Raw genomic sequence first — 19,358 nt, 5'->3', positions numbered from 1 at the left:
TGTCTGAATGAACTTTTAGACTGTACTGACTTTACTAGTGTTTTTATTCCGCCTGTTGTAACACCAGGCAAACATCTAGATGAGTTGATGTATCTCCTGACAGACCTCAGTGTACCCCCAATGGTACTCGTACCCTGCTGGGAAACATTGAGCTAGTGCACAGAGCTGGTTTGTCGATGCCTGGCTGCTTCTTTCTGAACAAATCTGAAGGATCCTGGTTCCTTTATTCTCTGTCTTCTCTCTCAGAATAACGCTCAGTCACACTGAAGTCAGTGGCTGATTACCTGAGAAAGGATCCCTTATCCAGCCCTGCACCACTACCCAGGGGAGACATGTCACAGTCAGGGACATAATGATAAGGGCTCGTCCTTCTCTCCAGCTTCAGAACGGGGCGGGGAACAGCCCTCACTTTACCCCCTGCAGATGTGCAGCTCCAGCTGAGAGGCAGGGGCAGTTTTACAGGAAGTGGCACTGAAGGGCTGTGCTGTGCTGCTCCTTTGTCTGTGAGCAGCCCCTCGCTCCCGTGGGGCTCAGAGGGGAGGGACTCAGAGCTGGGCACTTGCGAGATGTGCGGCACAAGGCAGTGCGCTGTTATCACTGGGGTGAGGGGTTTGGGGGCCCTCAGTAACAGGTATTTTTGGTGTCCCTCTCCCAGAGTGGAAGGGAAGGGAAGGGGCTGGTGAGAGATCAGGACCCTGAGGTGAGTGTACCCAGGGCAATGGGGAGAGGTCAGTGCTCCAGCTCGGCCTGACCGACAGGGCTGGCAGGTCAATGAGGGAATCAGGAATCCAGGGTTCCCATCGTCCCTGTGAGCTGGAGCCTGGGCCAGTGTGGGGAGGGCGAAGGGGAGAGCAGCGCCTGAGCTGGGGGCAGAGCTGTGCCAGCCAGAGCCAGAGCCAACAGCAGCAGCCCAGGGAGCTGGCGGCCGAGAGCAGCAGCAGCAGCAGTTCTGGGGCTGGAGCAGCCTGGAGCTGGGTGCAGGGAACTGCTGGGGAGAGCGAGGGGGACCCTGGGCAGAAGCCCAGTGCAGGGAGATGCCACCAGCCTAGAGGCCTCTCAGGCCAGACTTGGAGGGGGATTGTAACCCCAATGGAGGCTGGGGAGATGGGCCCTGTCACCTGGAGCATGAGGGCGGGTGCCAGTGGCTGCCACCAGAGCAAGTATCTGACCCGCAGCATCCCTGCAGCACAGCCACGGCCTGGGACGTGTGAGGGACGGACTGGCAGCCTCCCTCCCATTTCTGCGATGGCTGTTTGGGGCACCCCTGTGCCCAGGGAGTGGGGCTGTGTGTTTCCTGTAACCAATCCCGTTTCTAAAATAGCTGCTCTTAAACCACTGTGTTTGCTTTGGACTGTACCCAGGGCACCCACGGGGGCTGCCGCGCTCCTGCTGCTCTCCCAGACATGGTGAGCGGGGGATGGGCACAGGGAGGCGGCCCTGGAACAACAGGAAACACGTCACAGTCACACCGGGGGATCCTCAGTGCCCAGAGACATGAACAGAAACAGTAACAGCTCAGTATTAACAGCCACAGGACGTGCCCTGGCTTTGTGCATTTCTCGTTAGGGTCACAGGCACACAGCACCCTGGGGGTTCAGGCCCTTTGGTCTCAGGGGATTTGCCTGTCAGGACTGAGGTGGCTGATTCTTACCTGAACACGTGACTCCAGCGTCCCGGGTGTGGTGACAGAGAGATAAAAACCGTCTGTCGTTCGCACAGTCCCAGAGAGCAGTCTCGCTACCACGACAGTTAACACCAGCCAGCCGAATCGGTCCGTTTCCTGGTCCAAAATGTGCATAAGTATGGGCACTGACAGCAGCTCCACATCCCAGCTGCTTACAAACCACTTCAGCATCTGTCCTGTCCCAGCCAATACCACACACCGTCCCCCACTGCTCCTGCTGTTTCACCTCCACTCTCCCGGCACAGGGGCTGCCTCCATTCACCAGCCTCAGCTCCTCAGCACCTGCAAAGAGAGAGAGACAGAGCAGGGTCAGAGCGAGCAGGAGCCCCCGTTTCCAGCGTTATCCCAGCAGAGTCTGTGGCCACAGCCAGGAGACTGGGAGATGCCCAGAGCTGCCTCATGGCACCTCCGTGTCGCATGGCAGGGCTCAAACTGGGGCTGTCAGTGCTGCAGCTCTGCCATGTGTGATCCCCACTCTTGTGATGTGGGATGTTTTTACCAGTCCTGTGAGAATGTCATGAAAGGTGCGAACTCCTGGATTTTCCCATATTCCAAATGGTCCCATTGCCTGTCCCTGTCATTGGGGCTGAAGCCAGCGAGATTCCACCAACTCCTGAAAGTCTGTCAGGGGGTGGGGGTGGGCCTGCTCTGGGTAAATTTGGCTGAAATCTCCCTCTGAAGCCCACAGGGAATAGGGCTGCCCCTGTATGTCTCAGAGGACCTCGGAACTGTGAACGGCAGCAGAGACCCCCTGAAAGGAAGAAAGGGGAAGAAAGATGCTAGGGGAGAAGAGGCAGATTCAGGGGTTGCAAGGGAATGAGGTAAAGATGATGAATGGGCCAGAGAGGGCTGTGGAGGTTCTGTGGAATGGGCAGGATGGAGGGAGGGATTAGGAGTCAGTATTAGGAAAGGATGGAGAGATGGGATGAAGGTCTGGAAGAGGGTGAGGAAGGAGCAGAAATATGGAAGTGGGTCTGGAGTGGGAGCTGGGCTGGAGATCAGAAAGGAGCCAAGAGTGAGAAAAGAGGAGACATGAGGCATTGGGGCTGGAGGGAGAGAGGGGCAGGGAGAGCAGAGGGACCGAGAGAGACACAGGGAGAAGAGGGGATCTAACAGGGGCGGAAGGAGGATGGAGGGATGGGGCTGATGATCTTGTGTAGGACAGGAGGGAAGGGCTTTAGCTCAGGGCAGTAAGAGGCAGAGGAGGACCTGGGTGTGGAGCAGAGGGTGGGAGGGAGGTGAGGTAGCCTGGAGAAGGAGCACATGTAGGAGGATGGGGAGGATGAAGAAGTGTGTGGGGGGGCATTTGGTGCTGGTGGTCACGAGATGGGGACTAGTTCTGGAGAAGTGGGAGAGAAGGGAGCATTGAGGAGAAAGATGGGGTCAGGAGTGGGTGATAGACATATGGTATCAGATGTAGACGTGTTAGTCTGTATTCTAACAGAACAAACAAGTGGTCAGGTAACACCGACAGATAGACAGATAGATAGATAGATAGATAGATAATATGTGGCTCAGTGCCCTCCACCTCCCACAGATACAGGTAACCCCAGCCATCTGCTCTCACCCAGTCCCCATCCACAGAGCCAGGCAGCCCCAGCCTCCCTGCTTTAACTTGACACCCCTATTCTGCTCCACAGCCAGGCACCCCCAGCCAGCCCTCCCTCTGACTCAATGCCCTCCCCCTCCCCCAGAGCCAGGCACTCCACAGTTCCCCCTGACCCGCACTCTAGTCCTCACCAGAGCCTCCACCCCCACTGCCATTGGCCCAGAGCCACCACCACCACTGCCGCCATGTGCTTCTCCCACCCAGTGCTGGGCCATGTGCACAGAGCAGGGACAGCGCTCCCGGTGAGCAACTCTGAGGCAGAGACGCATGTAATGCTGCAAAGACCAGCATGCGACCTGGGAGCCGTGGGTGGCCCCCCCGCCCTTGGCCTGGTGCACGCTAGTTAAAAGGGGCTTTTTTCAAGCAAGTGATCTCAGCGATGTTCACACGTGGCAGGGCCCCAGGCTCTGACACTGCTCTAGCTCAGTGCTCACAGAGCCCTGCTCTCTGGCACACGGTGGAAAATAACAACAGCCGGCAGTTCCCTTGCTCAGAAATCCCCCAGCCTGTCCTCCAGTGAGCTCCAACAGGCTTTGTTTCTTTGCTCCTCTAGGAGCCCAGTAAGAATTCCTTCACACTGGGATGGAGCTCCAATAGACACAGTCAGACACCAGGAACCTGGCTCCTGCATTGGTAACACAGGAATCCCCCGGCTTTAGCTCTGCCCTGACCACAGCCCCAGAGCCTTGGGGAGGAGAACCCAAAGTCTACATCCATTCTTACTACATACAGTATGTTGATTGCTGCCTCTGTTGAGCGTACAGGTCAGTGCTTGTCATCACCATTGATTTCCATGAGGTCTGTTGTTGCCTTGGAATTGAAGCCTCCCTCATGGCAGCTATCAGCTCCTTTCAGGATACCCAGGGCTGGATTTCCAGTCAGTCACAGTATGGTCGTGCCTAGTGACACCCGTGTGCCAGAGCACCGGAGGTTGCCGAGTGTGTGATTCTCTAGATACCTATTGCCAGGGATCAGCGGGAGGTGGGGGGCGTGGGGACATGAGTTAGCAGTTGTGAGTTGTGGTACTGGGGCTACTTTCTGTCCTGCTGCTGATGGCTTCACTGCTTGGGAGTTCTTAGGAGGGAGGGAACCCACTGATCTGCCTCATCACGGAGGGGAGGCTCCACAAGCCCCTTGTCTCACTTCCTGCCCCCTTCCCTCAAATGACAATTTCTGCTTGTGCAGGCTTCTTGTCCGTGGGATGCAGAATTTATTGAGAAAATGTGCTGCAGTTCTGCCTTCAACAACCAGAGGCTGCTGGGGCACCAGAGCAGCCTGAGATGCCTGAGGCTGACTGGTTTGCTGGGCAGCAAAAAACTGCTACTTGGTGGCTGTATAAATCATGGAAACTGTCTAGAGGACGGTGCACATGTGTTCACCAGTCCAACAAAAGTGCACTGAGCGGGACACGTGCCTGACATCACTGTGTGAAACTCTCCCACACACAACTGGGAAGTCAAGTATCACTCACACACCAGCACATGCTCCTTCCCCTGCAACGGCAGCCTGAGCACCAGCCGTCATCCCAGAATCCTCTGCTGTTCTCTCACACACAGCTGGGTCAGGGGCTCTAACCCCCTACATCCAATATGAACCTCTTGGGAATTTAAAATAGGAACTACAAGTGAGTGATGGACAGGCAGTTGGCACAGGACTTTCTGGGCCCCGTCCCCAGCTCACCACACAGTTACGGAGCTGTCTGGGAGACACAAGTCAGGGCAGGTTTTTCTCTCTGACACCATTTCAGGCAATTCTGATTATCGGGTTCAGAGACAGTTGCTCCGGCTGGTGCAGCAGCACATCGGGTTCCCATGCACCAGCTACAGCTGAGCAGTTTGCTGCCCAGCCAGGCCCCTGGATCATCCCATCCTGCTAACGCCACCCCTACAGGTTCCTGTTGCTGCACTATCTGAAGTATGTCTGGGCTCACATTAGACTCTAAACCTGTTTTAACCAGTTCTGGAGTCTTTGGGTCGGATTCCCTTCCTGAATTGCCCCAGCACACGCTGCCAAAACACATCATCTAATCCTATCCCCGACACTATTGTTACATTTGCCTGGAGCTGGGACACAGCTTGGCAAAGAGCCTGCAGCCACCTGTGTGATGGTGGGATAAGAACAGCCCCAAAACTGGGCAGGGGCGGCCTTGAGAGAATGAATCCAACACATCCATGAGAGGCCCTGAAACAGCCCCTCTGCCATGCAGCTTGTGCTGGTCGGGCTTCTCTAGGCTCCGAAGAGGAGTCAAACCCTCTTGCCCAAACAGAAGTACTGAGGGGTGGGGATAAAACTTCCTGCAGGCATAGCGTCCAGTGCCCTCCTGGGCAAAGGGCATTGCGCGCGATATCTGGACCAGACATTTCTGTGGGATTCCAAATTATTGACATATTTGTTTGGATGTAAAATACCAAAGTGATGCCCAGCCAGGGGTCTTGGCACACGGGCACATTGCTAACACAAAGCCCAGCAGCATAAAGTGACCATTACAACAGGATCTCAGTGAGACAGGATCTACAGAAACTACTTCCCACCCCTTTCTCGGTCGGTGAAGCACAGCCTGGGACCTTCCCAACACTCACCCCACAGCAAACACCTGCTGACAAACACCAAGGAACTCATTACATTTAGAGCCCTCACACAGAGCCCTCTGCCAGCCACCCCTCACCTTGAAAAAAGAGGAAAGCAAAATGGGTGTCCTGCTGGAAACAGCCGTGGCCGTCAGGCCCAGGCACAGACGTGACCCCACAGGGAGGCCAGTTCCAGGGTCTTTTGGAATTTATAAATCATAATCAAAAGATTAACCTCCAACTGGAGATGGTACCAGGGCTGATCCTGCACCACGGCTGCAACATGCTCCCAGCAAGATGCCCCAATCAGAAAGTGAGATGCTGCCATTTGCCCGTTTTGTTCTCTCCAGGAGTTCAAAGGTGCAGCCCCAAGCAGAGGTCCAGCTCAATCTCATGGTAACAAAGGACTCAGTAAGAGTGGGAAGGTCCAATTTCTAAAGGAAAAGGGGAATCCTCCAACCCAGATACAGATGGCAACACCTGACTGTAAAAGTTACCCACCCAGTTCCAGTTAACCAAACACCCATAGTGAAGCACAGAGGAGACTTACCTGTTACGTGCTTTACCAGGAGGAGAAGAAGCAACCGCAGCACCGTAGTGCACAGACGTCCCTTCATTGCCAGACCAACTTGCTGTCCCCACCTGTCCCTGCACTGGCTGCACCTCCACACCTGCCAGGGCTCCTCTGAGTCTGACAACAAAGCAGTGGAAGGGAAATATATAGATTCAGAGGCTGCCATCAGCTGCGGGAAGGAGCCAATAGCAAACCCAGCTGCCTTTTTAGTTATTATCAGTGGTTTTATCTGTCACTTCATGCAGCTAAAACAGCCAATAAAACATGAAACCAACAAACATCTCCATATATGAGTGAGGAGCCCCTCCCCACGTCAGGTTTCCCGGAGTCTCACACCATGGGCTACACCCAACCCCCGGCGTGGGAGGGAGAAGTTCAGAACGAACTGTACCAGTGTTATTTCTTACCCTGTTAGGGGCTGTGTGGTATTAAGCACCAACTGGGGGACATTGGAGGATGATTATTTGGTAAACTCGGGAAGAAATCCCCTGTGTCAAAGCTGATCAGCACTAGACCAATCCCCAGTGCAGAACGCGCCATAGTGTAGGCAGGGACACATTGGTAGAACCAGGTTGTGTCACTCAGAGCAGCTGTTGTGCAGGAGGAACTGTCCAGCACCGCCTGTTATATTGACAGTTCTTCTACTAACAGTTCTTGGGGTTTCCTGCCTACACCATAAGCCTTCGTGACACAGGCGGAGCTTGGGGCCTGCTGAGTTGGCCACGTCCCTCTGCTCCAGCACCAGCAGTGCACATCACACCCTTCAGTGCTGTCAGTAATGGGAGGGCTTTTCGGAAACAAGTGTGCTTGGTCCTTAAAGGAAGAGGCACAAGGCCGGGTCTCGAAGCACAGAACAATGAGTGGCTGACACCCACCTCCATCAGACTCTGACTGCAGAGACTGTTCCAAACACTTGGGTTACGGGAAATGTCTTCACCTCGTTACCCGGGTGTTTTCTCCCCCACCGCACGTCCTGTGTGGAGAAACTCCCACAAAAACCTGCAGTGATCACCTGATCCTCCTCCAAATCCCTACCTGAGACTGCACTGTGCTGTGTTTCTGGGCACCGCTTGGCCGTGACTAGCTGGGCAGGTCGGGAGGTGTGACTGTGCCTCTTGCCCTCCCTTTCCTCTCTATACTTTTAGTGACCTTCCCGTCCCAGTGCTGCCAGGCTAAATAATGAATAAATGATATAAATAAATAATAGTAAATAATAATAATAATAATAAATAAATAAAAATAAATAATGAATAAATAGTAAATTACTTGCCCAGGCCACTAACAGCAGGTTCCTCACTCAGGGAGCTCTCTGAGATCCTTCTGAAGTGCATCAAACACATAGGGTCAGAATCAGGAAGACTTTGTTTTCCACCCAATTACAGCCAATTGTAAGTACAATTACACTAAAACACAAATTGGCAACTCAACCAGAGGCAGATTAAGGTTTAGAGGGGCCCTCAGCCAGACCAGTCCCATCCCTGTGCTGCTCCTCCTGCCTACAGCATTGCCTGTGGGTCCATCTCATTCTTCCCCTTCCTCCACCTCGTTCCACCCACAGCCCACCCCATTCCACCCTGCACTGCGTCCTCACAAGCCCTTTGCTTCTTTCTACTCCCTACTCGCTGCAGCCCCCCGACTGGAGATGCTCTGCCCTGTGGCCACAACAGAACGTGAGAGCTCCCCAGGCCTGAGGTCCTGGAAGGAAGCTAGAACTCCTCCAGTTCCAAGGAGTGCAGCTGAGGTCTGGGTGCTGGGCATTCTCCCACTGGGGCTTCTCCTAGGAAGCGAACTTAGGATCCAGAGACTTGCTGCACACAATGCAACTGCTAGGGCACTGGACACCTCTTTTTCCAGTTCCCACCAAGTGGCCATGGCTACTGGGCTTGGGCCCCATTGGCCTCACAGCTAATCTGCCACTGAGCACCAGGAAACAGAGGGGTCATATACTTGTATCTTTATGGGGATTATTTTCGCTAAAGAGGAGGAGCACAGTGAGTGGAGAGCACCAGAAGTGGTCCGTGACAAACTGCTTTCCCCTTTCCTGTCATCCTGATGAATGTCCCAACTTGGGGTAAGGGTTGCTAACCCTCCAGGCTTGTCCTGGATTTTCTTGGAATTGGCATCAATTTCCCAGGGACTCATGAACGCAATCCTGGTGAATTTAACAGGCTGTATTTGGGCAACGACATTACATCACATGAGGAGAAAAGCATCTCCTGGAATAGCTCCATTGAGAGTTGACAACACGTCCTTTTTTCTCCCCTTTGTCTTAAAGTCCCACACGCATGCAGGACAATTGCTGGTTTAGGTCTCAGCTCCCAGAGCAGAATTGTCATTCCAGGGTCAGGAAGTTTGGTTCATTAGCTCTTCGTTTCGATGATTTCAACACACAAATGTGGTTTTGTCACACAAATTCCCGAGAGACCCATTAATTCCAGCAACTGCGTTGGCTGAGTGTATCCCAACATACACACAGCAAAATATTTTTAAATCTCATTGCCTTAGTGTAGCCTGACAGAATCCTCCTGTTCTACTCCATCTTGTCCCGCTTAGGTGCCTCAGAGCACAAAGAACAAAAGGAAACAGCGCAGTCTTTGATGCCTCAGAGCACAGATGTGCTACCTCATGATGACCCTGGACAACACGGCTACGTCTACACGTGCAGCCAACATCAAAATAGCTTATTTCGATGTTGCGACATCGAAATAGGCTATTTCGATGAATAACGTCTACACGTCCTCCAGGGCCGGCAACGTCGATGTTCAACTTCGACGTTGCTCAGCCCAACATAGAAATAGGCGCAGCGAGGGAACGTCTACACGTCAAAGTAGCACACATCGAAATAGGGATGCCAGGCACAGCTGCAGACAGGGTCACAGGGCGGACTCAACAGCCAGCTGCTCCCTTAAAGGGCCCCTCCCAGACACAGTTGCACTAAACAACACAAGATACACAGAGATGACAACTGGTTGCAGACCCTGTGCCTGCAGCATAGATCCCCAGCTGCCGCAGAAGCAGCCAGAAGCCCTGGGCTAAGGGCTGCTGCCCACGGTGACCATAGAGCCCCGCAGGGGCTGGAGAGAGAGCATCTCTCAACCCCCCAGCTGATGGCCGCCATGGAGGACCCAGCAATTTCGACGTTGCGGGACGCGGATCGTCTACACTGTCCCTACTTCGACCTTGAACGTCGAAGTAGGGCGCTATTCCTATCTCCTCATGAGGTTAGCGGCTTCGACGTCTCGCCGCCTAACGTCGAAGTTAACTTCGAAATAGCGCCCGACGCGTGTAGACGTGACGGGCGCTATTTCGAAGTTGGTGCCACTACTTCGAAGTAGCGTGCACGTGTAGACGCAGCCCACAAGAACAAAGACAAGAGAGCTCACAGGCCAGCCGATGACCACAGGGACTCAAATTGCCCTTGGCTGGTACTGATAATTGAGACACCTACACATCGTCCCAGGAGAGGAATCTTGTGCCCGTAAGAAAAGAATGTCCTGTCTTAATGATTTAGTTATCTCTGTCTTACAAGTGTAAATGAAGTTGCAACTCCCTTGTAAGAGCTGGCATCACAAAGGCAAACAAGTACAATTGGCATCTTTAGATAAGGAAGAGTGTACGTGACTCAAGGGATATAAAGAGGCGTCTGGCAGCCCACTCTAACTGAGCTCCAATCACCTAAACCTGCCGGTCGGGTAAGGTCATTGTCTCCCGAGGACCCTGGGGACGCCCTCCTCGTACTCTTCTTCCCAAGGGATTGAGTGAACGACAGTGGCTACGCTGGAGTCAGTGGATGCAGGGGTGGGAATTATAACTGCAATGTACTTTTGTGCACATTTACTAGTAAGAGCTCTGTAAGCTATGGCATTTTGTCCTTGTACGTGCAACTTGTAATCTAATTGGTATGCCATATGTATCATCCTACCTGTAGTTAAGAAGATAGAGCAATAACCTTGCAACCGCTAAGATTCTTATTTCTGCCTTTTAATAAATGGTAACCATTTAAGCTTCAGCCTGACTCCTTCCAGATACTGTAACTCGGCCATACACAAACAAAGAACCCTAGCCAGTTTGGCTATATTATCATGGTCAGTGGTAAGGTGCAGTGAGAGCTGAGCCCTGGGTCGTGTCGCCTCCACAGGACAGACTTCTGGGGCACCCGTCAGCCACCCTGGCTGCCTTCTGCAAAGGGACAGTCTGTCCTAGCAGTTAAAGACTGGGGTGAAATAAGCTCTCTGCACCAATCTTTGGGGCATCCATCAGCCACCCTGTCTGCCCACTGCGAAGGGACTGCCGGTCCTAGCAGTTAAAGGCTCGGGTGTAATAAGGCTCCCAGACCACTCATTACCTGGCCATTGGCCAACACTTAGGTTAAGAAGTCGCACGAACTCCTTTGCTGCGTAGGCCTAGAACTACTAAAAACCCCACTGTGCCTCTGTTCATTATCAAGCACACTTTAGTTGTTACATAGTGAGTTATGTAAACCTCCAAGCGTGTCTTGAATTGCAGCTCTTTTTGCTTCTCTTTTACTACCTAGAAGCATTTTGATATGCCTTAATATGTGATATATAGTCTAACCGTGTACACTCAGGTTAGGCCAGAGTAAGCGTTTAACAGAGGTCTCAAAAGGTAACTATAAAAAGTGATTTATCATGAAGTGAGTGTATTTCTAGTGGGGTCCTGCAGGTGTCAGTCCTTGGAATTGTTTAACTTCATATTTTTTTATCAATGATGTGTGTAAACATAAACTAATCCCTGATAAAATTTGAAGATGACAAAAGCCTGGGGGGAACAGGAAACAATGAAAATGTGGGTCACTGGTACAGAATGATGTAAATTTCCTGGTGATTTGGACACAAGGAAATAATGTGTTCTGATATCACCAAATCAAGGAACCAAGAATGCAGAACTTAGGATGGGGGGGCCTTATCCTAGGTAGCAATGACTCTGAGTAAGATTTGAGGCTCATGATGGATAATCAGCTGAACGTGACCTCCACCTATGATGCTGTGGCCGCAAGAATGAAGGAAATCCTCTGAGGTAATGAAAGGGCACTATTGAGTAGGAACACGGAATTTATATCACTTCTTTCATTGGCACTTGCTCTACCACTGCAGATACTGTGTCTGTTATATTGTGTGAAGCCACTGAGTTTCGGAAGAAATCCCGTGAACACAGAGAGCTGCTTTTCTAGTTATTCCAATCCAGACCACGAGCTACCACCAACCAAAAGTGGCTGGACTAACCGTGTAATTATGACCACAACCAGATCACTTACAATGACAGCCCAATACACAACATATTCCTCCCCGTTTATAAAAATATCACCCTTAATAGAATGAACCCTAAACTAGGGAAGGTGAGCAGACTGCCTCAGTTTCTGGCTAACTCTTGAGATTACTTTGGCACACAATTGAGTGTTAACCTCAACTAATGGCCCAGCCGTTGAGGAGACCTTTGTTCTCTAGGTAGATTACAGTGAAGATCTGTTGTTCTTGTACGTGATGGTATAAGTAGTGTGACCCTGACTGTGGGCCTGGGACTCAATGTGTAAACAGGTGAGGGTATTGAGTCAGCCTAATCAGGAAGAAGGTTTGTGTTTGCCACAGATAGTGATGGAGGAGGAGAATCAGGAACAGATGACTCAACTCGATATCTCACTGGTAGTAGGTGAGATCATGCAACTCAACTGGAGATGTGTCCTGGAGGGTAGGCATAAGCTGGCAACAGATGATCTACATTTCACTGCCAGATGAGATCTTTGACTGTCCGGACTGTGTAGGAAACAGTGAGCAGTGATGGTGGCGGGGACCCCTTAAGCTCCAGAAGCACAATTCTGAGCCAAAACCAGCTGACCAAGAGGAAAGGTTCCACTTTTGCCATGGGCGCACACCTGATGACTTGACCCTGCTGCAGACATTTCACAATTTGTTATGGTCCTGAAGGTTTCATCAGATTAAGGCAAGTATGCAGATGATTTCCCATCATGAGAAAGGCGGGGGACACCACTTTGGTTGCAGCATGAGGTGTGTTTCTGCAGGACAATAAGCTGTCCAGGTGCTTTTGAATGAGTGAATGTCCTCTGACTAATGTGAAAGCTTTTTTCATTGTCTGCAAAGGAAGTACCCAGAACAGAGTGACAATTTCATTCTCCTGGACATGTAGGAGACAAGATTGGGTGAGACCTGAGAGTCTGGTAGAGATGTTCCATTCATCTCTGGGTCCATAACTTGGGTAGTACTGGATCAACACGAGTTGCTCTCTTAACTTGAGTAGCAGTGATGTGTGTGTTCTCTACGCGCTCAAGTTAAAAGATTTCCTTCTCGCTAATGTATTTAGGTTTGTCTGGCAATGGTATCCTGAAACGACAATTTGCGTTTCACTGCAGAATGGATTTCTGATATCTGGTTTTGTATGTGTGTTTCATATGACTAGCAAGCAACAGACTAGGAGGCGGAATGCCTGTGTGTGGACAAAATGGTGTGTCAGAAGTCGATGTTCAGTGAGAAATGTAAACTTATGTCTGAATGGGTACTGATGAAATTTCTCAATCCCAGAAATGATTCCCCATGCATCATACTCAATTTCTGCATAGTTAATCTATTGCTTAAAATGCATGAAAAAAAAACTTTTGAGATCTCTTCTCCCAAAGGGATAATGTTCCCACTCCATAAAAGGAGTCATTTCAGCCAACTGTTAAGATAAGGATGTATCAAACTGCATCTGGACCTCCGAGTTTAGCCATGTACATTCAGCTTTATTAAATGCAACATCACAGACTTCAGTCCACCCCCAGGCCTTGTTCTGGCCAAGGAGTTCATGAAGTGGTTTTAGCAGTCTGGTAACCGTTAGATAAACATTCCATACTCGTTCAGTAGTCCTAGAAATGAGAAAAATTGTCTAACATTGTGAGGTTGTAGGGAGTAGGTATTATCCACTTAGGCTTTATGATACTTAAGTAAATTAGCACCTTCTTCTCTTCCCTAATGTAATTTGCAATAACAAAAATATCAAAACACTCACTATAGATGTGCCATTGCTCTGCAGGTGATTCTGTAAGGGTAGTCAGAGCTTTTCAGCAAAAAAAGGCTCTCTCAGCCGCAGGGTTTCACTTCAGTCAGAACAAAGCAGTCCCTGGTTTTACTTTCAGTTTGTACCAGCTGTGTAACAGTCAGTGTACACCCACCGCCCCGTCTTTCATGTCCCATTAAGAACCACAAAATATTTGTTTCCTTATGTTGGCTTCTTCTGTTGCTGGAGACAGCACAGGAATCCCATCCTCGTTGCCACTTTGTTATGTTATTTGGAATCATAGATTTTAGGAAGAAATCCCTGGAAGACAGAGAGCTCCTTTTCCATGTCTTCCACCCATGTGACAAGCTGGAACCAATCAAAACTGGCTGTGCTAATCCTTTATGATCTAACTCAGTTACTATGGCCGCGTCTACACGTGCCGGCTACTTCGAAGTAGCCGTGCCAACTTCGAAATAGCGCCCACCACGTCTACACGTGGCGAGCGCTATTTTGAAGTTGAAATTGACATAAGGCGGCGAGACATTGAAGTCGCTATCTTCATGAGGAGATGGGAATCGCACCCTACTTCGATGTTGAACGTCGAAGTAGGGCACGTGTTGCCGATCCGCGTCCCGCAACATCGAAATAGCAGGGTCCTCCATGGCGGCCATCAGCTGAGGGGTTGAGAGACGCTCTCTCTCCAGCCCCTGCAGGGCTCTATGGTCACCGTGTGCAGCAGCCCTTAGCCCAGGGCTTCTGGCTGCTGCTGCGGCACCTGGGATGTAGTGCTGCCCAATGTCGATGTTGAACATTGACGGCACCAGCCCTGGACGACGTGTAGACATTATTCATGGAAATAGCTTATTTCGATGTAGCATTCATGTGTAGACGTAGCTCATGATAGCAACCAGATCTGTCACGATGACAACCCAATAAGCAACGGTGGCAAAATCTGGTGCCCAATATTTAACATGGATCCTCAAAGACAAGGTTAGGGGATGACTCAGTCACAATATTCAAGAACCTACATGAAGAATAAAACTTTCATAAGGAGCTCCTAAAACTTGAAGAGAAACTTATAGCAAATTACAGAGGCTCAGAATAGAAGTTAGGTAAACTCAGGTGAGAAACAAGGCTCTGTTTTTGAATGCTGAGATTAGTTACCCATTGGAATGACCTACAAAGGTAGCTGTGCAGACGCCCTACAATGTCATTTTTAAATCAAGACTGGAAGTTTTTCTAAAGCTATGATGTATTCAAAGAGTAATTAATCCAGGAATGCCCTATTGCCAGACTTAGACTGATTAGGCTAGATGCTCACAGTGGTCTTTTCTGGTCTAATAATATATGAGTCTATGGATTGTGAGCTGGCCATGATCCCACATGGTTAATGGAGTTGTGCTCCATTTTTCTAACCCATGACACTAATGTCTATAATGAGGGAAGTTCCAGGGGCAAAGCTGCAAGTCATATTTCCCACTTCCTCTCCTGGAAAACAAAAGGTAGCAAATAAAAGGGTTTAAGAGAGGGTGAGGCCTTAGAGAATATGGGAAGCTGAATTCTGGGGAGAGATAGCCTAGCTGAGCTGAAACAAAGGCAAAAGTTACAATCGAGATCTGCTGCAGGACAGTGTACACTAGAGAACAGGGTAGCCCTGGATCTGAAGTTTGTACTTGTACAGGTGATGCTGTAGTGGTAATCCACTGGTATTGGTGGTGGAATTTGCCCCAGTGAACACCAGGTGCATCAGTTGCTCCATCAGCCACTGTCCCTTGTTGTCGTTGTTGAGAAATTGGGCCACTCTTACCTCTCCCTGCTGTGTGTCCCATTCCTGCTTCGCCTTCTGGAACCACAGGGGTCATCACTCCTACAGAGCCTGTTGGTGAACACCTCATCCCTGTCCCTCTTCCTGTTCCTTTGCTGACTGAGGGTCCTGTCCCACAGAGACTGTGGGGGAGGGCTGGGTCAGCTGAGGTGGAATCACCAGCCAAGAAAATGGCAAAGGGTACTCTTGTTCAGATAGATAAAAAGAAGCCCTCTGTTTCCAGGCCTCAGTGAATCCCAGATAAGACTACGAGATTCATGTTGGTGATAAATGGGGAAACACACCCCACACTGGGTGTTTAGCTGTCCATAAGAAATACCAAACCAATAACAAAAGTGAAACTAACAGAGATTTTGGAACATAAGCTTTCGTGGGCAAACACCCACTTCAGGAGAGGCTGCTGAATTCTGGGGAGAGACAGGAAACCTAGCTGAGCTGAAATGAAGACAGAGGTACCCACTGAGCTCTGCTGCAAGACAGTGTAGCCCTGTATTTGAAGTTTGTACTTGTGGAGGTGATCCTGCAGTGGTAATCGATGGGTACCTTTGCCTTCGAAACGTCATGCTCCAAAATATCTGTTAGTCTACAAGGTGCCACAGGACTTCTTGTTGTTTTTGAAGACACAAATTAATTTTGCTACCTCCCTGATAAAAGTCAAGCTCTGTCTCACCTCAGCTGTAAATTAGAAATCAGAAATGCAGGCTGTGTAGGTATCCCAGCCTTTGTTTCACCATTCAGTTACTAAAATTCATGATAAATGGCTAATTACAACTATTTTAATCAAGTCAAGGTCTCTGTTGATCCCAAAGAACCAGCTACAAACCAAGATCAATATAAAACTCTGATCTGACCCAATATTCGGGCTATTGCCAACCCTTTGGTATTTAGTATTTGACAACTTACTATTTATCAGTGAAAAGAAGGAGGGGAGAGTTTAAATAAACAAAGAAATCAAATATATTTATTGTCAAGTGTTTGTAACAGGTTTGAAATTGTGAAGGAATAAACTCTCAGACTTTAGTGTCTCCGTCCTTTGGTGAGAATTGTTCTTGCTTTGTGTAAGTCCAGTGATCAGAGCAGGAAAGATGCAAAATGGAGATGCTTGCAAGACCTTGTATCGATTCTGACACGTCTTTCTCCAGTCCCAGTGCATATTGACACAAAGAAAGCCCCCTTCACTTTTGGAGGAAAAGTAAAGGCACAACTTGGAATTTAGGGTCACATGAGCAAGTCACGTGCTTACGTACTTCATAGGAGGAGCCATTATTCTTATTCTCTCTCAGACACATTCAGGAAATCTAATGGTGCTCACATAAGCTTTTTCTATGATTTATCTGGCAAACAAAGCTCCCTTCAGTGGGCCATCAACTTGAACATTCACAATGTGCCAAACAATTTGAGTGGAACTTAAGTTCTTCATTGTGTTATCACAGGAACAAACACATTTGAAAAACAGTCAAGTTACTTTTCCATTGACACCTAACTTGACAGACTTTGTTCAAGATTTTAGTCAATTTTACAGAGATAGTTGCAAGGCTACCTTACATTATCGACTATATATTTTAGAAACTTTGTGTGTCTGTCTTTCTGTCCATCAGTGTGTCGGTGAAAGAATTCCTCACATGCCATAAGAGCTAGGAGCACCAATTTTGATATGCAGCTTCCTCTTTTCATATCTTCAAGTAAGGTAAGGGTTTGGTTGTGGCAGGGTAATGGAATGTACCTGGAATTCAACTGCATCTCATAAAATGGAAAGGGAGGTGTTTGGTATTGGAGACCATTATAATTGAAGAATGACCATGGGAGTTGGGTTAAGTGCAACAGCAGGAGGCCAGAGATGGGGATCATTATAGCCATATGCCCACTCGGCCGGCAGGGGCCAAGAATCTGGAAAGGGATATTTAAGTACTCTGTGTTACACAGAGTTTGTATGTCTGTTTGTCTGTGTCTCTTGGCCAGCCAGGGGACATGCTCCCCTTCCCTGGATATGCCCAGCTCAGTTGCTCTGGAGAGGCTCTTCACCCCCATCTCAAGCTGCTGTGGTGAGAGAGAGCTGGGTTTGTCCTCTTTCCCTGGGACAGCCACCTTACTAACCCCTCATCCCCAGCCCCACTCAGACAATGATCTACGTCAAGAAAAACACAATTTATTTGATTTAAGGACCTGATCAACACTAGGTAAATCTCCAAGGCTACGTCTACACGTGCAGCCAACATCAAAATAGCTTATTTCGATGTTGCGACATCGAAATAGTCTATTTCAATGAATAACGTCTACACGTCCTCCAGGGCCGGCAACGTCGATGTTCAACTTCGACGTTGCTCAGCCCAACATAGAAATAGTCGCAGTGAGGGAACGTCTACACGTCAAAGTAGCACACATCGAAATAGGGATGCCAGGCACAGCTGCAGACAGGGTCACAGGGCGGACTCAACAGCCAGCTGCTCCCTTAAAGGGCCCCTCCCAGACACAGTCGCACTAAACAACACAAGATCCACAGAGCTGACAACTGGTTGCAGACCCTGTGCCTGCAGCATAGATCCCCAGCTGCCGCAGAAGCAGCCAGAAGCCCTGGGCTAAGGGCTGCTGCCCACGGTGACCATAGAGCCCCGCAGGGGCTGGAGAGAGAGCATCTCTCAACCCCCCAGCTGATGGTCGCCATGGAGGACCCTGCAATTTCGACGTTGCGGGACGCGGATCATCTACACGGTCCCTACTTCGACGTTGAACGTCGAAGTAGGGCGCTATTCCTATCTCCTCATGAGGTTAGCGACTTCGACGTCTCGCCACCTCACATCGAAGTTAACTTCGAAATAGCGCCTGACGCGTGTAGACGCGACGGGCGCTATTTCGAAGTTGGTGCCGCTACTTCGAAGTAGCGTGCACGTGTAGACGCAGCTCAAGTGAGGGAATATTTCAGAAACTGCTCTGTAACTAAAAAAAAAAAAAAAAGTCTCCTCTGAGACTGGAAAACCGCACAGACAGGGGAGAATCATTAGCATGTATGACATTCAGATTTATCATAACATGTTATCTCCTGACTGAAAATTCTTCTTACCATGTGTTTAAATACAAGTGTGGCTTAACTTCAGTCCTTATAATCTGGGTGGAGCATAGATCATCTCCAAGTCTCCTCCATTTCTAGATGACCCCAACGGTGTCCCAGTTGTTGTCCTTCAATCTCTGTAGATCTTCTCCACGTTGTACAAGGCCTTCCTCTTCTGCGTTTTCCTTGAGCATTCATGTGAGCTCTTGAGGGACTGTGCTGGAAGATGGTTCTCTGACAGTGTGGCTTAGCCGACCCCACTTCCTTCTCTTGATTTGAACATCAAATGGTCCTTGTCCTGCTCTGTTCCAACGCTTCTCATTTGTGACCATGTCTTGACATTTGATGCGAAGGATGTATCTCAGGCACTTTTATGAGTGGGTTAGCTTGTAATTTGAAGACTTTTTAGTGTGCCAGGTCTTGCATGCCTCTTGGAGGTCACTCGATAAGGAGCAGGATGTCTTCATGTCACCCGCCTATTTGTGAGTCTTGTAATGGCTGATCACCCTGATTCTGGAGCCCCAGGTCTTATCACTGAAGGGCAGATGTTATAGCTTGGGGAGTTGGGAGAGCAGTTCTCACATGGATAGAAGATCACATTCTTCACATTTGGGCTGAAGATTAACAGTTTCTTCTTAGCAAATATCATGTGTGACCTCCATATGGGATGAAGAGTCTTGATTGCAGCTGTTGCTTTCCGTATTCTGGGGTTGATATCACTGTCTGTTCCTCTGTCTCTGCCCATAATTCTCTCCGAGTAGGTGAACTGCTCCACATCTTCCCGGACATCCCCTCCCAGAGTGATGGTGGTGCTGTTGGACGAGGTGATCCTCATTGTCTTGGCCTATCCCTTGTTGATTGGCAGTCTGGTGAGTGAGGCGGTTTTGTCTAGTGTTGCAACACTTGCTTCCACGCTTTCATGTTGGTGTGAAACGAGGACGACATTGTGAGCAAAATCAATGTCCTCTTACGGTTTGTAAAGTGACCACTGAATGCCCCATTCATGGCCCTCTGTTGTCCTGGGACTATTTCCCCTCTATGC

General features: G+C 49.6%; 1 protein-coding gene across 1 annotated transcript in view; it reads right to left on the bottom strand.

The window, feature by feature from the left end:
• Positions 1-19,151, bottom strand: part of LOC142013733 (scavenger receptor cysteine-rich type 1 protein M130-like) — a 114,325-nt gene extending 95,174 nt beyond the window's left edge. Inside the window, exons 1-3 of the mRNA XM_074995542.1 lie at positions 19,037-19,151; positions 1,884-1,966; positions 1,358-1,437 (exon numbers count right to left, since the gene is read on the bottom strand). Of these exons, the coding sequence (XP_074851643.1) occupies positions 1,358-1,437; positions 1,884-1,966; positions 19,037-19,151 (278 nt within the window). The remainder of the gene's footprint in view (positions 1-1,357; positions 1,438-1,883; positions 1,967-19,036) is intronic.
• Positions 19,152-19,358: the final 207 nt, after the last annotated feature.

This window comes from Carettochelys insculpta, chromosome 1 (assembly GCF_033958435.1).
Source record: "Carettochelys insculpta isolate YL-2023 chromosome 1, ASM3395843v1, whole genome shotgun sequence".
Taxonomy (NCBI): Eukaryota; Metazoa; Chordata; order Testudines; family Carettochelyidae; genus Carettochelys; species Carettochelys insculpta.
Note: the sequence above shows the minus strand (reverse complement) of the source record. Positions and strands in the feature narration are given on the sequence as shown.